The 21,036-nt window shown below is 46.2% G+C and overlaps 3 protein-coding genes across 7 annotated transcripts in view; 1 reads left to right on the top strand and 2 right to left on the bottom strand.

Annotated features, from left to right (window-relative positions):
- Positions 1 to 2,959, bottom strand: part of atg2b (autophagy related 2B) — a 66,783-nt gene extending 63,824 nt beyond the window's left edge. For 3 of the 4 annotated variants that reach the window (XR_009936591.1, XM_062523598.1, XM_062523600.1), the window contains exons 1-2: positions 2,136 to 2,215; positions 1 to 87 (exon numbers count right to left, since the gene is read on the bottom strand). The exon at positions 1 to 87 is cut by the window's left edge and continues 332 nt beyond it. The gene's annotated coding sequence lies outside the window, so the exon portion shown is untranslated. Of the gene's footprint in view, positions 88 to 2,135; positions 2,216 to 2,933 lie in introns of those variants that run through there. The other variant, XM_062523599.1, reaches the window with a different exon arrangement.
- On the top strand, positions 2,572 to 8,731 carry gskip (gsk3b interacting protein). Of its 2 annotated transcripts, none has more exons than XM_062523602.1 (3): positions 2,572 to 2,593; positions 4,029 to 4,268; positions 5,033 to 8,731. In XM_062523602.1, exons 2-3 carry the CDS (start codon positions 4,032 to 4,034, stop codon positions 5,201 to 5,203), a joined length of 408 nt encoding a protein of 135 aa, XP_062379586.1. In that variant the 5' UTR covers positions 2,572 to 2,593; positions 4,029 to 4,031; the 3' UTR covers positions 5,204 to 8,731. The 2 variants fall into 2 exon arrangements, with proteins under 2 accessions (XP_062379586.1, XP_062379585.1); XM_062523601.1 differs by lacking the exon at positions 2,572 to 2,593 and adding an exon at positions 2,620 to 2,909.
- A 7,496-nt stretch (positions 8,732 to 16,227) lies between these two features.
- LOC134067354 (NPC intracellular cholesterol transporter 2-like) lies at positions 16,228 to 21,031 on the bottom strand. Its single transcript, XM_062522604.1, has 5 exons — positions 20,932 to 21,031; positions 20,512 to 20,644; positions 19,899 to 20,006; positions 19,331 to 19,503; positions 16,228 to 16,836 (listed from the first exon to the last, which is right to left on the bottom strand). The coding sequence occupies exons 2-5, from the start codon at positions 20,591 to 20,593 to the stop codon at positions 16,750 to 16,752; spliced, it is 450 nt and encodes a 149-aa protein (XP_062378588.1). The 5' UTR covers positions 20,594 to 20,644; positions 20,932 to 21,031; the 3' UTR covers positions 16,228 to 16,749.
- Between the last annotated feature and the right edge of the window lie 5 nt (positions 21,032 to 21,036).

The following is a 21,036-nucleotide window of genomic DNA, read 5'->3' as shown; positions in this document are numbered from 1 at the left end:
AAAGCGGTGAAGTCAGGTGACTCGGAATTTTCTAGCAGGTCAGAGAGGAAACAGCCGCAATGCGCCACATCCAAGGCAAGAGAGGACCTGCAATCCAAGATAATACTCAACAGAGAGAAGAATGTGCTATCGTGCACACACACCATCAGCAGGAACACCATGCAGGTCACACACACCATCAGCAGGAACACCATGCAGGTCACACACACACACCATCAGCAGGAACACCATGCAGGTCACACACACACACACACCATCAGCAGGAACACCATGCAGGTCACACACACACACACACCATCAGCAGGAACACCATGCAGGTCACACACACACACACACCATCAGCAGGAACACCATGCAGGTCACACACACACACACACCATCAGCAGGAACACCATGCAGGTCACACACACACCATCAGCAGGAACACCATGCAGGTCACACACACACCATCAGCAGGAACACCATGCAGGTCACACACACACACACCATCAGCAGGAACACCATGCAGGTCACACACACACACCATCAGCAGGAACACCATGCAGGTCACACACACACACACCATCAGCAGGAACACCATGCAGGTCACTAAACCTGTCTAATGCGCTATACTGCTAGCCTGGCTCCGCCTTCCTACATACTAACGCTCAGTTTTCATTTCACTACGTCGTCTGGGTCTGCGGTATATTCGTGGGCTTTCTCAAGACAAAAATGTGCAGGTCCAATCAGCGAGCAGACGGAGTAGCTGAGAACGCTGGCGTTGAGGTCGGGCGCTAGTTTGAGCATGTCACGTCACGTCACGACCAAACGTTAGCGAATGGTTATGGCAGATCTGAGTGGCTCTGGGCAGATCCAATAGTTTTAAACATCAACAGAGTATCCGCAGTCAAGGAAGTTCACGCTTGGCCATGGAGAGTGGCCAGACTCTCTGCATTATGAATACGAGAGTACGGTAGGACCCGGCTACTACCCCGTGTGTTCCCCTATTGGTCTAATATACCATGTGTTCCCCTATTGGTCTACTACACCATGTGTTCCCCAATTGGTCTACTATACCCTGTGTTCCCCTATTGGTCTAATACACTATACCCTGTGTTCCCCTATTGGTCTAATACACTATACCCTGTGTTCCCCTATTGGTCTAATAAACTATACTGTGTGTTAATCCTATTGGTCTAATACACTATACTATGTGTTAATCCTATTGGTCTAATACACTACACGTGTGTTAATCCTATGGGTGGCAATGATATACTGACTGTAATTCACACATTTCCGGTCCACAATATGAAAGTCTGTAGGCTGCAGGTAGGACGTCACAGTGTCTCGGTAGGCAACGTGCAGTCACCTATCCCAACCACCTGGCTATCACAGGCTCCAATATAGCTTCCAGTTGGGTACTGAAATAGCGATACATTGTCCTGACTGGCGGGGTGACTGATTATCCCAAGGGCAGCAAATAACTTTTCTCTACCTGTAAACCAGCTGTCAATACATCTGTACCTCAGATGAGATAGCAAGATAATGTAGCCTAGCTATTCACCTTGCTACCAACTGCTAGGCCGTTCCTTTGGTCTCCGCTAGCGAGCTAAAGCACATCTATGAGCAGATGATGGCAAGTTAGCAAACACTGAGATTAAGGTGCTGCTGTTATTACTGTTAGCTGTTCGGGCGCCGCCACCGACACTGCAGCAAATTGCTCAATCGATACGTTGGTCTTATCGTCACATGCGGTCCTCAGGATTAAATCATTACCAAACAATTAATGTTAGCCACCTAACGTACCAGCCGTTAAAACTGATGCTATGATTTATGTTCTTCACCTCGCTGTTTTAACAGCACATACAGCTATTTCGGATAACCCAACGTTATAACAACATACTGTTTTCTGTATCGTTCAAGTCATCTCGCTACGAATCATGTTGAGCAATGACAGCCGCGGACCCAGACCCAGACTAGTTTCATGGAAGGATTGAAGCCTCAAATAACATTGTCACCATTTAAAAACAACATTAACGGCAACTGCAGTTTCCTTAAATAACGACATCTAGAATATATTAATGACTATGTTAGTTCATCCAAACAAAATATTATAAAAACATTCACACAGCACTACAAGAATGAACATATCTCACCGATTGTCTATATTGTTTACAAACACTTTCATGACTCCGCACACAGACGCGTAACTGAATACCATAGACGCCCGCACGCATGCTCCCCTCTTCTTCGGATGTTGCTGTGAAAATCCCATTAATTATCGCCCTCTTCAGGACTGGAGTGTGGACGCTGTGGCATGAGGAAGAGGGGATGGTTCTCTTGTCATTTCTCCGTCATACAGCGTTTGAATTTTTCATTTCTAAAGTGTGTTTAAAGTTCACAGATTACTATAATATTTAATTTCGTCTTGAAAAGTAAACGTATATTTTTGGAAAGTCAGTTGTGAAATACACCACCTCGCCAACCCTCCACTAATATCCATTTTGGGTATGCGCAAAGGAAGCGCAACAATGACTCTTTGTGGCATAAGCCGGAAGTGTGTTTTTGGGTTACGCCCATAGACATCTTTGTCTGTGGTTTACATCCGGAGGAGGTAAGTTGGTCGTCAACAAACTGACTTTAAAATATACACTAATGATTTAATTACACGTCCCGCAGGTCTATTTGGTTAAGTTGTTGTCAATATCCTTTTGTAAAACACTATACAAAGGAGAACTCCTATGCTTGTTTTCTTGTTTTGTTGTGTATGGTCAATATATGAAGCCTTCATCCGCGAACAGCAGTTAGCGATAGCTTAAGATGAGACTGATTACAGTTACCCTGTTAGAGATATGAATAATGTTTTGTTGCTGGCGTTTTGTTCGCGTAGTATAACATTGTCATCGAACGCTGCTGGTGTGATTGCACCCGTAAGCTTTCTCTATTTTTCTTACCAATAAGGCATACAACTTTCCAACCAAGGTTTACCTTGGGTTAAAGCGGAGTAATGAACCCTAACCCTAGTAATGAAGGATCTTTGGATCATATTTGCACATTAGCCAACTGCCCACTGCGGCCATGCGTAGTTCAATTCATTCGTTTGCAGCAATGCAATGGGCTAGTCCGTCATGTGACTGATTTAGTTACAGAATGGGTATCCAATTGTAAGTGGAAAGGACAGGTTGACTTGGTGGTGTGTAGTGTACAGGTTAGCACGGTACTGAATATTACACCGGGTACATGTGTTAGAGTGCTGCGCTCATTCTTAAAAGATTTTTAAAGTATTATTAAAAGTTTGTTGTCGCTGTACTCTGCTGAAAAAAACAGCAAGAAACCAGCTTAGGCTGGTAGCTGGTTTTAGCTGGTTTTAGCTGGTCTTTGCCCAAAACACAGTTATTATTGCTGGTCTTTGCTGGTGTAGCTGGTTAGGCCACCAGCTAGACATGCTGGCGTGACCATCTGAGGAAGCTGGTCGTGCTGGTGTGACCAGCCTGTCGTTTGGGATACAGCTGGTTTAAGATGGTCATGCTGGTGACCAGCCTGTCAAGCTTGACAAAGATGGTCAAGCTGGTTTTCTAGAATAACCAACATAAGCTGGCGTGGCCAGTAAAAACCAGCAATGTAGACCAGCAACACTAACTAAAATGACCAGCTTAAGGTGGTACGACAATCAAAACCAGCTGAATTACCATCATAAGCTGGGTAAACCAGCTGAAGGTGTGTTTTCGCGAGAGTTTTGCTGGTCTAGCTGGTTAACCATCAAAGAGTGGTCAAATGAGCTGGTTAACAAGCTGGTCAACCAGCAAACCACCTTTAGCTGGTCAGGCTGGTTTTTTCAGCAGGGTCTGCTCAATTAAGTTGAAACTAATCGAATCTAATGACAGCTGTACAAAACAAACATGTGTGACGTCGGTCCCATTATGGGGGTCGCGCCTTTTATTAATCAATCAATTAATCTATTATATCTATCTAATCTATTATCTATATTCATCTGCCATCTTGCATAGTAATCACACTCCACTCAGAAGAACAATGTGATTTGTGCGCAGGCAATGGAAGTGGACTACCAACTGGAGGACCCCCAGGCCGCGCTGGAGGAGGGTGAGCGTCTGGGCCGTGTGAAGGACATGCGGCTGGAGGCCGAGGCCGTGGTCAGCGACGTGCTGTTCGCCGTCACACACATGTCCGTCTCGCACGCGCTCAGCAGCAGCCTGGACGTGGCGTTCATCAACGTGGAGACGAGAGAGGGAGACCGCTACTGCCTGGAGCTCAGCGAGGCAGGCCTACGGGTCAGTGTGTGTGTGTGTGTGTGTGTGTGTGTGAGTGAGTGAGTGAGTGAGTGAGTGAGTGAGTGTGTGTGTGTGTGTGTGTGTGTGTGTGTGTGTGTGTGTGTGTGTGTGTGTGTGTGTGTGTGTGTGTGTGTGTGTGTGTGTGTGTGTGTGTGTGTGTGTGTGTGTGTGTGTGAGAGAGGGAGACCGCTACTGCCTGGAGCTCAGCGAGGCAGGCCTACGGGTCAGTGTGTGTGTGTGTGTGTGTGTGTGAGAGGGAGACCGCTACTGCCTGGAGCTCAGCGAGGCAGGCCTACGGGTCAGTGTGTGTGTGTGTGTGTGTGTGTGTGTGTGTGTGTGTGTGTGTGTGTGTGAGGGAGACCGCTACTGCCTGGAGCTCAGCGAGGCAGGCCTACGGGTCAGTGTGTGTGTGTGTGTGTGTGTGTGTGTGTGTGTGTGTGTGTGTGTGTGTGTGTGTGTGTGTGTGTGTGTGTGTGTGTGTGTGTGTGTGTGTGTGTGTGTGTGTGTGTGTGTGTGAGAGGGAGACCGCTACTGCCTGGAGCTCAGCGAGGCAGGCCTACGGGTCAGTGTGTGTGTGTGTGTGTGTGTGTGTGTGAGAGGGAGATCGCTACTGCCTGGAGCTCAGCGAGGCAGGCCTACGGGTGTGTGTGTGTGTGTGTGTGTGTGTGTGTGTGTGTGTGTGTGTGTGTGTGTGTGTGTGTGTATATATAGTGTGTGTGTGTGTGTCTATGTGTATATAGTAACCTGAGTGTGTGTGTCTGCAGGTGGTGGGTCACACCTTTGACCAGGTGGAGGAGTCTCAGTGCTGCCCGGCGCACCTGACGGTGTACGAGAGTGTGTACGCGCTGCTGGACTCCCTCAGCCCCGGATACAGACACGCCTTCGCCACCGCCCTGCTGCACAGGCTGGAGACACTGCAGCAGAGCACGCAGTGAACACACACACACGCACACACACACACACACACACACACACACACACCCCATCTCCTCACCTGCTGTGCTCGTCTCCTGGAGAGGCTGCTGGTCACCTGTGGGAGCGGACAGGTGTGGACAGGTGTGGACAGGTGGGGCGTCACAGTGCTGCTACCGCGCTTCTCCAGGAGGGGGTGCTGCTGCTCCTGCTGCCTCTCCACTGCTACCATGGCGACTGAGGATCCACTGTTACCATGACGACTCAGGAGGTGGACTTCTGCGCATTGCTACCAGCATCATTAAACTTCTCCCTCAAATAGCAGAGGAACGAAACAGAAACCCGTCTTGATGCTTTTAAACACAGCTACCCGTTAGCATGCATCTGCAGCTAGCCGCTTCTACACAGCTACCCGTTAGCATGCATCTGCAGCTAGCCACTTCTACACAGCTACCCGTTAGCATGCATCTGCAGCTAGCCACTTCTACACAGCTACCCGTTAGCATGCATCTGCAGCTAGCCACTTCTACACAGCTACCCGTTAGCATCTGCTGTTAGCCGCTTCTACACAGCTACCCGTTAGCATTAGCATCTTCAGCTAGCCACTTCCACACAGCTAGCCGCTTCTACACAGCTATCTGTTAGCATCTGCAGCTAGCCACTTCTACACAGCTATCCGTTGTCATTAGCATCTGCAGTTAGCCACTTCTACACAGCTACCCGTTACCATCTGCTGTTAGCCGCTTCTACACAGCTACCCGTTAGCATCTGCAGTTAGCCACTTCTACACAGCTATCTGTTAGCATTAGCATCTGCAGTTAGCCACTTCTACACAGCTCCCCATTAGCATTAGCATCTTCAGTTAGCCACTTCCACACAGCTATCCGTTAGCATCTGCAGCTAACCACTTCTACACAGCTATCCGTTAGCATGCATCTGTAGCTAGCCACTTATACACAGCTATCCGTTAGTATCTGCTGCTAGCCACTTCTACAGGTTATTCGTTAGCATCTGCAGCGAGCCACTTCTACAGGTTATTCGTTAGCATCTGCAGCTAGCCACTTCTACCCCAAGGCGGGTAGCTGGCTTCGTTGTGTTGAATTTGCACCACGAAACACCACGAGATGACTGGTACGCCTTGCAGCCTTTGGGAAATGTTTAGGATTAAGGTTTATGCAGGATTAGGGTTTAGGATTAAGGTTTATGCAGGATTAGGGTGTAGGATTAAGATTTATGCAGGATTAGGGTTTAGGATTTGGGTTTAGGATTAGGGTTTATACAGATGTTTTGTAGAGGGAGAGAGCAGTCAAAGAAGAAGTGCAAGGGTTAGGGTTAAGGGCCTCCACCTAAACATTCGGTTCTGTCCCACGAGCCTCCACCTAAACATTCGGTTCTGTCCCACGAGCCTCCACCTAAACATTCGGTTCTGTCCCATGAACCTCCACCTAAACATTCGGTTCTGTCTCGCGGGCCACTCGCACACACACTCAGGAGGTTCACCTGCCCAATTCAGTTCAACACACACACTCACGCACACACACACATAGGTGGTTCATCTGCCCAATTCAGTTCAACACACACACACACACACAGGTGGTTCACCTGCCCAATTCAGTTCAACACACACACACACACACACACACACACACACAGGTGGTTCACCTGCCCAATACAGTTCAACACACACACACACACACACACACACACACACACACATATAGGTGGTTCACCTGCCCAATTCAGTTCAACACACACACACACACAGGTGGTTTACCTGCCTAATTCAGTTCAACACACACACACAGGTGCAACACACATACACACACACAGGAGGTCACCTGCCCAATTCAGTTCGACCCTGCTGAAAAAACCAGCCTGACCAGCTAAAGGTGGTTTGCTGGTTGACCAGCTTGTTAACCAGCTTGTTTGACCACCCTTTGATGGTTAACCAGCTAGACCAGCAAAACTCTCGCGAAAACACACCTTCAGCTGGTTTACCCAGCTTATGATGGTAATTCAGCTGGTTTTGATTGTCGTACCACCTTAAGCTGGTCATTTTAGTTGGTGTTGCTGGTCTACATTGCTGGTTTTTACTGGCCACGCCAGCTTATGTTGGTCATTCTAGAAAACCAGCTTGACCATCTTTGTCAAGCTGGACAGGCTGGTCACCAGCATGACCATCTTAAACCAGCTGTATCCCAAACGACAGGCTGGTCACACCAGCACGACCAGCTTCCTCAGATGGTCACGCCAGCATGTCTAGCTGGTGGCCTAACCAGCTACACCAGCAAAGACCAGCAATAAGAACTGTGTTTTGGGCAAAGACCAGCTAAAACCAGCTAAAACCAGCTACCAGCCTAAGCTGGTTTCTTGCTGGTTTTTTCAGCAGGGGACACACACACACACACACACAGGTGGTTCACCTGCCCAATTCAGTTCAACACACACACACACACACACACACACACACACACACACACACACACACACAGGTGGTTCACCTGCCCAATTCAGTTCAACACACACACACACACACACACACACACACAGGTGGTTCACCTGCCCAATTCAGTTCAACACACACACACACACACAGGTGGTTCACCTGCCCAATTCAGTTCAACACACACACACACACACAGGTGGGTCACCTGCCCAATTCAGTTCAACACACACACACACACACACACACACACACACACACACACACACACACACACACACACACACACACACAGGTGGTTCACCTGCCCAATTCAGTTCAACACACACACACACACACACACACACACACAGGTGGTTCACCTGCCCAATTCAGTGCAGAATGACGGAACATTCCAGTCAGCTGGCGCCTGAGAGAAGCACACGCAGCAGCACGACTGCGCTAACGCTAACGGAGAGGGCTACTGAGTCGCTATGGCAACACACACAGTAGAGTCACTATGGCAACACACACAGGGGAGTTGCTATGGCAACACACACAGGGGCCTGTGGATGTTGTATCTCATGGTGATCTCATCTCTTACACTTCTCAGCTGCTCGCTTGTAACTGCTATAAGAGTTATATTTATATTGTGTATGGTCCTGTAACCGCTATGAGAGTTATATTTATATTATTGTGTATGTTTCTGTCCAGTACAAACTAAGTTCTCAGTGGACATGGCACACCGCTACTGGATACCCATGTAGCAGGCTAGCACTCTTATATTATACTAGTGTGAAGCCTATTTAATGGTGTGTGTGTGTGTGCGTGCGTGCGTGTGAACGCGAATGAAAGGGAGCATGAGACCTTACTGTGTTCTGAGCGTATGTTCTGTGATGTTCCTGAGCATACAGTATGTTCTGTGATGTTCCTGAGCATACAGTATGTTCTGTGATGTTCCTGAGAGTATGTTCTGTGATGTTCCTGAGCGTACAGTATGTTCTGTGATGTTCCTGAGCGTACAGTATGTTCTGTGATGTTCCTGAGCATACATTATGTCCTGTGAGGCCTTTTTGCAACTGCAGTGTTTGCTGACAGCTTGATAATAAAATGGAGTGTTTTCAACAGACTTGTGGTTTCAATTCCCCATTTCAGCCGGAGGGAAAGCTATAAGTCACAGGCACATAACTTCCTGGCGCTCAAACTAACAAACAAACAAACAAATAAACCATATAGCCAGTGGGAACATTACAATGAGTCACAATCACATAACTTCCATGAAATAACTGGCCTTTAAAAATAAAAATACAAATCCTCTATGGGAATTTAACATGGGCGTTCCAATACTTATGACCCCCTATATTTTAAGGAAAACATTTATTTATTTACAATACATTATCCATTCACAAAGAAAATTGATGTCATTAAAGGTTGAATATTTCCTATTTTTTTTCATTTAAAGCATTAAAATCAATTTCCAAAAGATGATTTTGTATTAAACTTTAAGCATGTGTTCCAATACTTTTGGAGTTGACTGTAACTTCCTGGGGCTCACACAAAACCTTTTTGAAACTTTCACGTGGGCACATGAAACTAGACTTTTGATTTTTGCTGTTGTCCGTGAGCCCTTAGGGCAGTAATATTCAACTGGGGCTACATAGACATAAAGAGAACGTTGAAAAGATGCTTTCTATTTGTTTATAAAATAGTAGGCTACCTATGATCACCATGGAAATGTGTGTACCAGTACCATTTAGCTATTTTGCATCAGTTTTGCTGTCTATGATTGGCACTGGTACCAGTGAGCCATTTAGCTGTTTGATTTGCATTGAGCTAAATTACAGCACCCAAAACATACTGTGAAGCATGGTCATGGGGGGGGGGGGGGGGGGGGGGGGCAACATTATGCATTGAGCTAAATTACAGCACCCAAAACACACCATACCTACTGTGAAGCATGGTCATGGGGGGGGCAACGTTATGCGTTGAGCTAAATTACAGCACCCAAAACACACCATACCTACTGTGAAGCAGCTAAATGACCGCACCCAAAACACACCATACCTACTGTGAAGCATGGTCATGGGGGGGGCAACGTTATGCGTTGAGCTAAATTACAGCACCCAAAACACACCATACCTACTGTGAAGCAGCTAAATGACCGCACCCAAAACACACCATACCTACTGTGAAGCATGGTCATGGGGGGGGCAACGTTATGTTGTGGGGATGTTTCTCTACAGCGGAGACAGGGCTATTCACCTTCCAACACGACAATGATCCTAAACATGCCAGAAGAACAAAGCAGTGGCTTAAGGATTGGAAGGTGAATGTCCTTGAGTGGCAAAGTCAGAGCCCTGATTTAAATCCTATAGAAAATCTGTGGATTGATATGAAGAGGGCAGCTAAAGGTGGTTTGCTGGTTGACCAGCTTGTTAACCAGCTTATTTGACCACCCTCTGATGGTCGACCAGCTAAACCAGCAAAACTCTCGCGAAAACATACCTTCAGCTGGTTTACCCAGCTTATGATGGTCATTCAGCTGGTTTTGATTGTTGTACCACCTCAAGCTGGTCATTTTAGTTGGTGTTTGACAAAGAAATTTATATAAGCTGGTCTACATTGCTGGTTTTAACTGGCCACGCCAGCTTATGTTGGTCATTCTAGAAAACCAGCTTGACCATCTTTGACAGGCTGGTCACCAGCATGACCATCTTAAACCAGCTCTATCCCACACGACAGGCTGGTCACACCAGCACTACCAGCTTCCTCAGATGGTCACGCCAGCATGTCGTGCCAGCTAACCAGCTACACCAGCAAAGACCAGCAATACGTAGCTGGAAGAAAACCAGCAAAGACCAGCTAAAACCAGCTAAAACCAGCTACCAGCATAAGCTGGTTTCTTGATGTTTTGGTTGATTCTGGTTTCATTGTGACTCAACTGCCACTCCCATTTAGGAGGCAAACGGGAGGTCCGGTGTCACTGGCCCTTTCCGAAACGGAGTCCCTACTCACTTCGACTCGGTTAGCGAGTGAACTTCCTTTTCAAGTCCACTCGTGGGTGCGGAGAACACTCGCATTGAAGGGTTAGGGGGTTAAAACATTTCGGATGCGCTTGAAGGGAGAAGGAAATTGACGTCATATTAGTTTTCATAGAAATTATGAGGCCAATATATATTAAATCGCCAATTACGATGTTCTGGACACCCCTGTGTATTAGCCCTGCTGAAAAAAACAGCAAGAAACCAGCTTAGGCTGGTAGCTGGTTTTAGCTGGTTTTAGCTGGTCTTTGCTGGTCTTTGCCCAAAACACAGTTATTATTGCTGGTCTTTGCTGGTGTAGCTGGTTAGGCCACCAGCTAGACATGCTGGCGTGACCATCTGAGGAAGCTGGTCGTGCTGGTGTGACCAGCCTGTCGTTTGGGATACAACTGGTTTAAGATGGTCATGCTGGTGACCAGCCTGTCAAGCTTGACAAAGATGGTCAAGCTGGTTTTCTAGAATAACCAACATAAGCTGGCGTGGCCAGTAAAAACCAGCAATGTAGACCAGCAACACCAACTAAAATGACCAGCTTAAGGTGGTACGACAATCAAAACCAGCTGAATTACCATCATAAGCTGGGTAAACCAGCTGAAGGTGTGTTTTCGCGAGAGTTTTGCTGGTCTAGCTGGTTAACCATCAAAGGGTGGTCAAATTAGCTGGTTAACAAGCTGGTCAACCAGCAAACCACCTTTAGCTGGTCAGGCTGGTTTTTTCAGCAGGGAGGATATACATCCCTCTTCTCTCCTTTCATTACTATGAGTGAGGAGTTGCATTTTATGCTTTATTTAACATCAAATTATAAAAGTGCTGTAAATGCGACCTGCACATGTGTTTAAATATTACAGCCTACTTCTGTACGATCTTGCACATTTTACTGAGTATCAAACTAAACATGAGTTGTTACAATGTAGCTTAAATCATGCTTTTGTCTGTAAATGCTGTCATACGGACCAAAAAACAACTGGCAGGGAGATACACGAGCTGCACGAAGACTTGAAAACCGTTGCACCTGCGTTTCAAGACAGCATAGCCTCCATGCTGACTTGCTCCTGGAGGCGTGGTAGCCCCTCTCCCTAGGCACTTCACTCGACTCAAAATTCGTTTTGGATGATACTCAATGTGGCGGACCCTCGCGTGAACGCGCAAACGAAGTGGAAGTGTGTAGGGCTAGGGTTTAGGGGCACGTTTCGGAAACGGCCAATGTATTTCTATGGGAGAAATAAACCTGTTATCAACGGCACCTGCTTCTGCTGCTTCTACACCGTTCTAAACCAATAATCTCGTCACTGATCACGTCCCTTTAGGAGACGGAAGTGGTGCCATTTCATTCCATTGAAAAACCCCTTTATGATTCATCTTAGTAACTATACGATCTTTGGTTATATAATTTGTCTGTCATTAATCATGTTTCTTTTGTCTTGAGTTACCTGGGCTGAGCGCTGGGGGCGTTCCCTTCCTGGTTGGGCAAAGGCGTGGCTGAGGGCTGAGAGGACCTAAGAGGGTTAGGGTTATGACCTAGAGGTCTCGGGGCCGACGTATTAGACCATACCACGTCTGCTGTGTGCCCGAGGGGGGATGTGGCCTGAGTGCCTTTGCTCTGTGTTATGATTTAAGTCTCTGTATTTAGTTTATCCCCCTTTTTGTGTCCTTTGGTTTGGCCAAGCCGATATATATGTCCCTATTGCGTCATTAGGCGTATTCGACTTCATGTAGCCGTCTGCAGACGAGACTATTTCTGACATTCTGATACGTTGTCAACCATGATGTATGTACAATTCCGGCATGAAAGACGTATCAGAATGTCAGAAATAGTCTCGCCTGCAGACGGCTACAACAGTCGAATGTGCCTATTGTTTTTTTTTTTTTTTTTTTTAAAGTATATTTTTTTGGCCATTTTATGCCTTTATTGACAGTGACAGTGGAGAAAGACAGGAAGTGAATGGGAGAGAGAGCGGGGGTGGGATCCGGAAAGGACCACGGGGCGGGAATCGAACCCGGGTCGCCGGCGTGTGGTGCAGGTGCCGCAGCCAATTGCGCCACAGCTGGGGCCGAATGTGCCTATTGTGTCAGGTCAGTTTTTTGTTCACAATGGCCCTCATTTATGAAACGTACGTACCACCAAAAACAGGCGTAAAACAGGCGTACGCTTGTTTCCACGCAAAGTATGGCATTTATCAATGTGAACGTGATCGGTGCTACACGCTCAAATCTCACGTCTAGTCTGAACTCGCGCACGCAAGTTTTTCAGGCGGCATAGCACCGTGCAGAAGTAAATCGGCGGTGGATTACAAAGTTGATGAGTTGAATTTATGGACTATCTCGGACATACAACCCCTGGCAAAAAATATGGAATCACCAGTCTTGGAGGATGTTAATCCAGTTGTTTAATTTTTTAGAAAAAAGCCAGATCACAGACATGACACAAAACTAAGTTCATTTGAAATGGCAACTTTCTGGCTTTAGGAAACATTAAAGGAAATCTAGAAAAAAATTAATTAATCAGTAACAGTTGCTTGTTTTCGACCAGCCAGAGGGGAAAAAAATATGGAATCACTCAATTCCAAGGAAAAAAATATGGAATCATGAAAAACAAATTGACAAAAGAACACTTCAACGCACCACTAGTACTTTGTTGCACCACCTCTGGCTTTTATAACAGCTTACAGTCTCTGAGGCATGGACTTAATGAGTGACAATCAGTACTCTTCATCAATCTGGCTCCAACTTTCTCTGATTCCAGTTGCCAGATCAGTTTTGCAGGTTTGAGCCTTGGGATGCAGCATTTTCTTCAAATTCTACTACAGATTTTCAATTGGATTGAGCATTATCGAAGATGTAACGATCGCCGTCTCCCCAATGCCTTTACCTGACATGCAGCCCCATATCATCCAACGACTGAGGAAATGTGCATGTTTTCTTCAGGCAGTTGTCTTCATAAATCTCATTGGAATGTGGATATAACTAGATGAAAGTCATATTCAGTGATGAATCGCGTTTCTGCAATGGGCAAGGTGATGATGCTGGAACTTTTGTTTGGTGCCATTTCATTGAGATTAATGAGGACAACTGCCTGGAAAAAACAAGGTCATTGATGATATGGGGCTGCATGTCAGGTAAAGGCATTGGGGAGATGGCGATCGTTACATCTTCAATAATGCTTATATTATTATTTATTATATAAAGTTTATATTGACATTTTGGACACTTTTCTTATCCAATCAATTGAAAGGATGTTTGGGGATGATTACATCATTTTTCACGATGATAATGCATCTTGTCATAAAGCAAAAACTGTTGAATTCCTTGAAGAAAGACACATAAGGTCAATGTCATGGCCTGCAAATAGTCTGGATCTCAATCCAATTGAAAATCTGTAGTAGAATTAAAGAAAATGGTGCATCCCAAGGCTTCAACCTGCAAAACTGATCTGACAACTGGAATCAGAGAAAGTTGGAGCCAGATTGATGAAGAGTACTGATTGTCACTCATTAAGTCCATGCCTCAGAGACTGTAAGCTGTTATAAAAGCCAGAGGTGGTGCAACAAAGTACTAGTGGTGCGTTGAAGTGTTCTTTTGTCAATTTGTTTTTCATGATTCCATATTTTTTTCCTTGGAATTGAGTGATTCCATATTTTTTTCCCCTCTGGCTGGTCGAAAACAAGCAACTGTTACTGATTAACTAATTTTTTTCTTGATTTCCTTTAATGTTTCCTAAAGCCAGAAAGTTGCCATTTCAAATGAACTTAGTTTTGTGTCATGTCTGTGATCTGGCATTTTTCTAAAAAATAAAACAACTGGATTAACATCCTCCAAGACTGGTGATTCCATATTTTTTGCCAGGGGTTGTAACACCTTTCTTGTACATATGCAGCCTATTTGCTGTAATGTAGCATAGGCACATTTAATGGATAGCCATATAGGAGATGATTACTTTCTCTTTGGCAAACGCAACATTCATGAATGATATATTTTAAATTATTTTCAAAGGGCAAATTTCAGTGTCGTATGTTTTTGTAGTGAATGTTTTTATAGTGTGATGCGTTATCTCTGCAAAAATAAAGTCTGTTGCGCTTAAATCGCTCTAGTTTCCCGCCTTCCTTGATGACAGCTTCTAGCTGTCAAAATTAACAAGGTTCAGCTGGACGTCACTGTAGCTCGAGATCACTAATGATCTCTTTTGGACGTATAATGCACCTTCATGTCGTAAATTCTAGGGGCGAGGCCATTAAAACGAGCATAATATAAGGGCGTGATATTTAAATTACGCTTGTTTCTTGGAGTGACACGAAAGTTTGATGAATCACATGTGAGCCTCAGATGTACGCTGGTTTCTACGCTCGGTTGATAAATGAGGGCCATTATGTCACCTCAGTTGTGTCATTATACTTTTGGTTGACCTCTTTCATTTATAGGCCTAGTTTTCAGTATGGTCTTTGTCAATGTTTGGTCATTTTTTGGGTAATACGAGCCCACCATTTTGAACCAAACCTCCTTGTGTCCTCGCCTCTCTGGTCGTCCCTTACAAGCACCATATTTACATTTACATATGTGTTTATGCTGCCCTATATTCACATATTTATATATTTGCACAGTGTTATATTTACATATGGATTTATACTGCACTCAATTTAAATTTTATTTCACTTATAGGGCGCCAAAACATTACACATGTCTCATGGCGCTTTACAGAGAGCCCTTGAGTAACAGGGGCAAGGGGGAAAACTCCCTAGAATTGGGGAAACATACAGGAAATACCTACAGTAGAATTGGGGACACATACAGGAAACACCTAGAATTGGGAACGCATACAGGAAACACCTAGAATTGGGAACGCATACAGGAAACACCTACAGTAGAATTGGGGACGCATACAGGAAACACCTACAGTAGAATTGGGGACACATACAGGAAACACCTAGAATTGGGGACGCATACAGGAAACACCTAGAATTGGGGACACATACAGGAAACACCTAGAATTGGGGACACATACAGGAAACACCTAGAATTGGGAACACATACAGGAAACACCTAGAATTGGGGACGCATACAGGAAACACCTACAGTAGAATTGGGGACACATACAGGAAACACCTACAGTAGAATTGGGGACACATACAGGGAACACCTAGAATTGGGAACACATACAGGAAACACCTAGAATTGGGGACGCATACAGGAAACACCTACAGTAGAATTGGGGACGCATACAGGGAACACCTAGAATTGGGAACACATACAGTATAGGAAGAAACCTGAACCCCTGCAGCCCCGAGACCATGTCAGCTGCCATGGAGACACCAGAGACACCAGCACCACAGTCCACTTATAATGTTTAGCGCTATATATTTATACAGCACTCAAGCACTTCACTGAGACACCCCAAACAGAACCATCTGAATGGGAACGTGTGTGTGCGCGTGTGTGCGTGTGTGTGCGCGTGTGTGTGTGTGTGCGTGTGCGCGCGTGTGTGTGTTCCCCCATCAGTTCCATTTGATCTCAGTTCTACTTCAAAGTTCATAGAATCTCTTTTGGATTGGACGTTCCACGAGACTGTAAACACAACAGAAGCCCCCAAAACTTCAAAAGTAGTAGAATTCTTTATTAAATGGAAGTAAAAAGCCGTAATTAAAACAAAGTGGCGAGTTTTCAGACACACGTCCTTGTGATGAGACCGACTACACAGCAGTCAGACAAACAAACAAACAAACAAACAAACAAACAAACCATATAGCCAGTGGGAACATTACAATTTAGGACCAACGGACCAGAGAACGAGAGGGCATTGATTCCAACAAAGACGCCTGACACACACACACACACACACACACACACACCACTGGGGATCAAGCACACGTCGCTGAGGACCAAGCACTCCAGATTGGCAGCAAGAGTGTGTGCAGTTCAGTAATACGTCATCAGTTATATCACAATAATATTCAACACAATGTAAACAAGGAATCTGTTAAAATCTACAAGTGAAAAATAAAAATTAGGAATTGAAATTTTAAAATATCTGATCATACAAAACAGCGAGCCCTTCAGTCTCCCAGACGGCGCGGGATCCTCAGCTTGGCCCAAACCCTCCGAGCAGAACCGTTCTTCAGCTGACGATCTGCACGGGGAACTTGATGCAGAACAGGTCCTTGTTGTTATCGTCACGCAGCTCCCACTCCACCACCAGCTTGAGCTGCAGAGAGAAGCAGAGACCAGAACAGGTCACTTCCTGTACCAGTTAGGCCAGTAGCAGGTCATTTCCTGTACCTGTTAGGCCAGTAGTAGGTCACTTCCTGTACCCGTGAGGCTAGCAGTAGGTTCTAACTCCACCGGCTAATTATTCATCCCGTGTTCAAAAGTGTTGCATTGGCATCACACACAAGCAATGAGAATAAAACACAATTATATCTTCTCTAATTGCTTATTGATAGAAAGTTTATGTTTTGACTTTAAGGACACAGGGCCTGTTTAGGAGTCTGGAACTAACGCCATTTGGTTCCATTGGTGAATGCCTTTACGACTCATCTGTGGAACTATATATACACATATACTGTATATACAGTATATACAGTATATACTGTACCACCACGGCTGAAGTGCCCTTGAGCAAGGCACCTAACCCCTCACTGCTCCCCGAGCGCCGCTGGTTGGGCAGGCAGCTCACTGCTCTGGGTTGTGTGATTCACCTCACTGTGTGTTCACTGTGTGCTGTGTGTTCACTAATTCGGTTAAATTGGGTTAAATGCAGAGAACTGAATTTCCCTCACGGGATCAAAAAAGTATATATTCTATTCTATTCTTCTATTCTATACACATCTCAGTACCTTTGGGAGAAGTGCGTCAGTGTGGTCTCATGACCAGGTCTAGTCACATGACTACTAGGTCACATGACTACTGGGTCACATGACTGCTCTGTGACCTGATGAGGGCAGAGAGCAGCGCGTACAGATTAGGGAAGTTGCAGCTGTTCAGCACCGATAACAAGATCAGTTACGCAAGACGTCAGAGTTCCCTGTTCAATACACATCAACCAGCAGTTGTTGTACTCGGTGGAATAGCTCATCAGCGGTGGAATAGCTCATCAGCGGTGGGAGTGATCAGTGATCAGCGGTGGGAGTGATCAGTGATCAGCGGGGTAGTTCATCAGTTGTAAGTCCCAGTAGGCAGGTCCCTCCACCCAGCGGCCATATTGCAATGCATTGTGGGCACTAATCGAGCCTCTATTTGGGGCAGAACTGTGGTTATGTCCAGAAGTCAAGCGTGCACGCTGGATAGTACCCTCTTCCCAGTAGCGTCTTAGTTAGCTCGCTCCTCAGAATGCGTCCCTACCTACATTTGGACAGCACTAACTAGTTGGCGTCACCTGACTCAGGGAGAGGGGTGTGTTGACGATTTGCATGACGTGCATCGATGCATCGATGCACGCTTGGAAATCACGCCAAATGAAGTACCCAACTAGTGAGAGCGCTTGACTTTCGGACAGTCTATTCTGACGTAACTTCCGGAAAATGCACACTGCCCAGCGTGCACGCTTGACTTCTGGACACAGCCTACGTGTGTCTGTGTGTGTGTGTGCGTGCGTGCAAGGCTTCATGACCCCCACCATGCTCCTGCTGCGAGACCACAACACATGATTGGCACCATGTATCCATGTATTAGAGCTGAGCTACTCACACTGGGGTATTAAGGGCATTAGAGCTGGGGTATCTACTCACGCTGGGGTATTAAGGGCATTAGAGCCGGGGTATCTACTCACGCTGGGGTAATAAGGGCATCAGAGCTGGGGTATCTACTCACACTGGGGTATTAAGGGCATTAGAGCTGGGGTATGTGCTCACGCTGGGGTATTAAGGGCATTAGAGCTGGGGTATCTACTCACGCTGGGGTATTAAGGGCATTAGGGTTGGGGTATCTACTCACACTGGGGTATTAAGGGCATTAGAGCTGGGGTATGTGCTCACGCTGGGGTATTAAGGGCATTAGGGTTGGGGTATCTACTCACACTGGGGTATTAAGGGCATTAGAGCTGAGCTACTCACGCTGGGGTATTAAGGGCATTAGGGTTGGGGTATCTACTCACGCTGGGGTATTAAGGGCATTAGAGCTGGGGTGTGTACTCACGCTGGGGTATTAAGGGCATTAGGGTTGGGGTATCTACTCACGCTGGGGTATTAAGGGCATTAGAGCTGGGGTGTGTACTCACGCTGGGGTATTAAGGGCATTAGATCTGAGCTACTCACGCTGGGGTATTAAAGGCATTAGAGCTGGGGTATCTACTCATGCTGGGGTGATAAGGGCATTAGGGTTGGGGTATCTACTCACTCTGGGGTATTAAGGGCATTAGAGCTGGGGTATCTACTCATGCTGGGGTAATAAGGGCATTAGGGTTGGGCATGTACTCATGCTGGGGTAATAAGGGCATTAGGGTTGGGGTATGTACTCACGCTGGGGTATTAAGGGCATTAGAGCTGGGGTATCTACTCATGCTGGGGTAATAAGGGCATTAGGGTTGGGCATGTACTCACGCTGGGGTAATAAGGGCATTAGGGTTGGGCATGTACTCACGCTGGGGTAATAAGGGCATTAGGGTTGGGGTATGTACTCACGCTGGGGTAATAAGGGCATTAGGGTTGGGGTATGTACTCACGCTGGGGTATTAAGGGCATTAGGGTTGGGCATGTACTCACGCTGGGGTATTCGGTCTTGACGGGCAGCTGGTTGACGTAGTGATAGGACGCCTGCTTCTGGATGGGGCAGGAGATGCCGCACTGGCAGCCGTCCTCTATGGGTATGGGGAAGGGGATGGGCACGCCCGCAATCACCCCGTGCACCACCGCCTTGCTCGTCTCACTCGCCACCTCTGCAGGGGGCACAGGGCAAAGGTCAAGGGTCACACACTCTCAGAGAGCTCGTCGCCGTTTTGTGTGTGTGTGAGTGTGTGTACACTGACCACGGTTAAAGGTGACGTTGACAGCGTAGGACTGTGTGTGTGTGTGTGTGTGTGTGTGTGTGTGTGTACTCACCACTGTTAAAGGTGACGTTGACAGCGTAGGACTGTGTGTGTGTGTGTGTGTGTGTGTGTGTGTGTGTGTGTGTGTGTGTGTGTGTACTCACCACTGTTAAAGGTGACGTTGACAGCGTAGGACTGTGTGTGTGTGTGTGTGTGTGTGTGTGTGTGTGTGTGTGTGTGTGTGTGTGTGTGTGTGTGTGTGTGTGTGTGTGTGTGTGTGTGTGTGTGTGTGTGTGTACACTCACCGCTGTTAAAGGTGACGTTGACAGCGTAGGACTGGCCCTTGTGCAGCTGGCATGGCTGTTTAGGACACGGGTGGATATCCACCAGAGTCACACGACCCACTGCTGAACCTGCAGGAGAGGGCACACACGCACACACACACACACACACTTAGTCAGGTCACGATCATCACACACACAGGTCAGTCACCATCATCACACACACATGACGCATCACACTGCAGCTGGGAGATCTATTTTCACAGAAAGAGGAAGCAGATCTTCAGGGTGAGATCGGTCAAGTAAACAGCCTTAAAACAAAGGAGCTATTGTTTGCTGTGTCATATTGTTCAAGGCTACATTGTTAAAAGATAAAGCTGAAAACTAGATTCATGAGGTTTACAGACTGATACGTCAGTGGTGACGTTTTTATAAAGTGCTTGGTTAGCAGCACACTTATTTACAAGACAAATCACAACATATGCTTAGGTCAGCAAACCTGTAGCGACCAAAGCTATGAAATATCAAACGCATGTAGCCTATTTACCACTTCTTAAAGTTGTCTTAAATAAGCGACTCTGCATACAAGTCTCTCAAAGACTCAATTTTTAAAAAGCTACACAATAAACAGATTTACCACAATCCACAAATTTCACATGCTCCGCGTATGTGAGGGCGAGAAGGGGCAGGAGCAGGACGCAAACTTCGCGGATCGCCATTATTCACACCGACTCCAAATAATCCCTCGTCAACAGGAACTCGCTGAGTAGCTGCGAAACAATGCGTCCGTCAGAGCGTTTAGATGTCACCTGGAACAAGCTTCGAATCTGATATTTAAACAGCGCGACTGCTGATCATATGACTGGAGGTGAGTAAACTTCACACCCCGCCCACAGACTTTTGGATTTGCCAGGGAGCCAAACACAATTCCCACTTAAATCCAATCACAAGATAATTATGTTAACTTATACAATACGTATTGTACTAAATGTGGGAATACTAATTAAAGCTCGTTGATTACGTCTTGTTAAAGTAACAGAGAAGTTTTGAAACGTACCAGCTGACTTGATCGTTAGAGTCGGAGTCCGCCCGTCGGCAGTAAACAACTTCCTGGTTATCGTGTTGCCCAAGCAGTGTGACGCACATTTACGCAACGCCGTCC

Source organism: Sardina pilchardus, chromosome 20, assembly GCF_963854185.1.
Source record: "Sardina pilchardus chromosome 20, fSarPil1.1, whole genome shotgun sequence".
Taxonomy (NCBI): domain Eukaryota; kingdom Metazoa; phylum Chordata; class Actinopteri; order Clupeiformes; family Clupeidae; genus Sardina; species Sardina pilchardus.
This window is presented reverse-complemented; position numbering and strand designations above follow the sequence as displayed.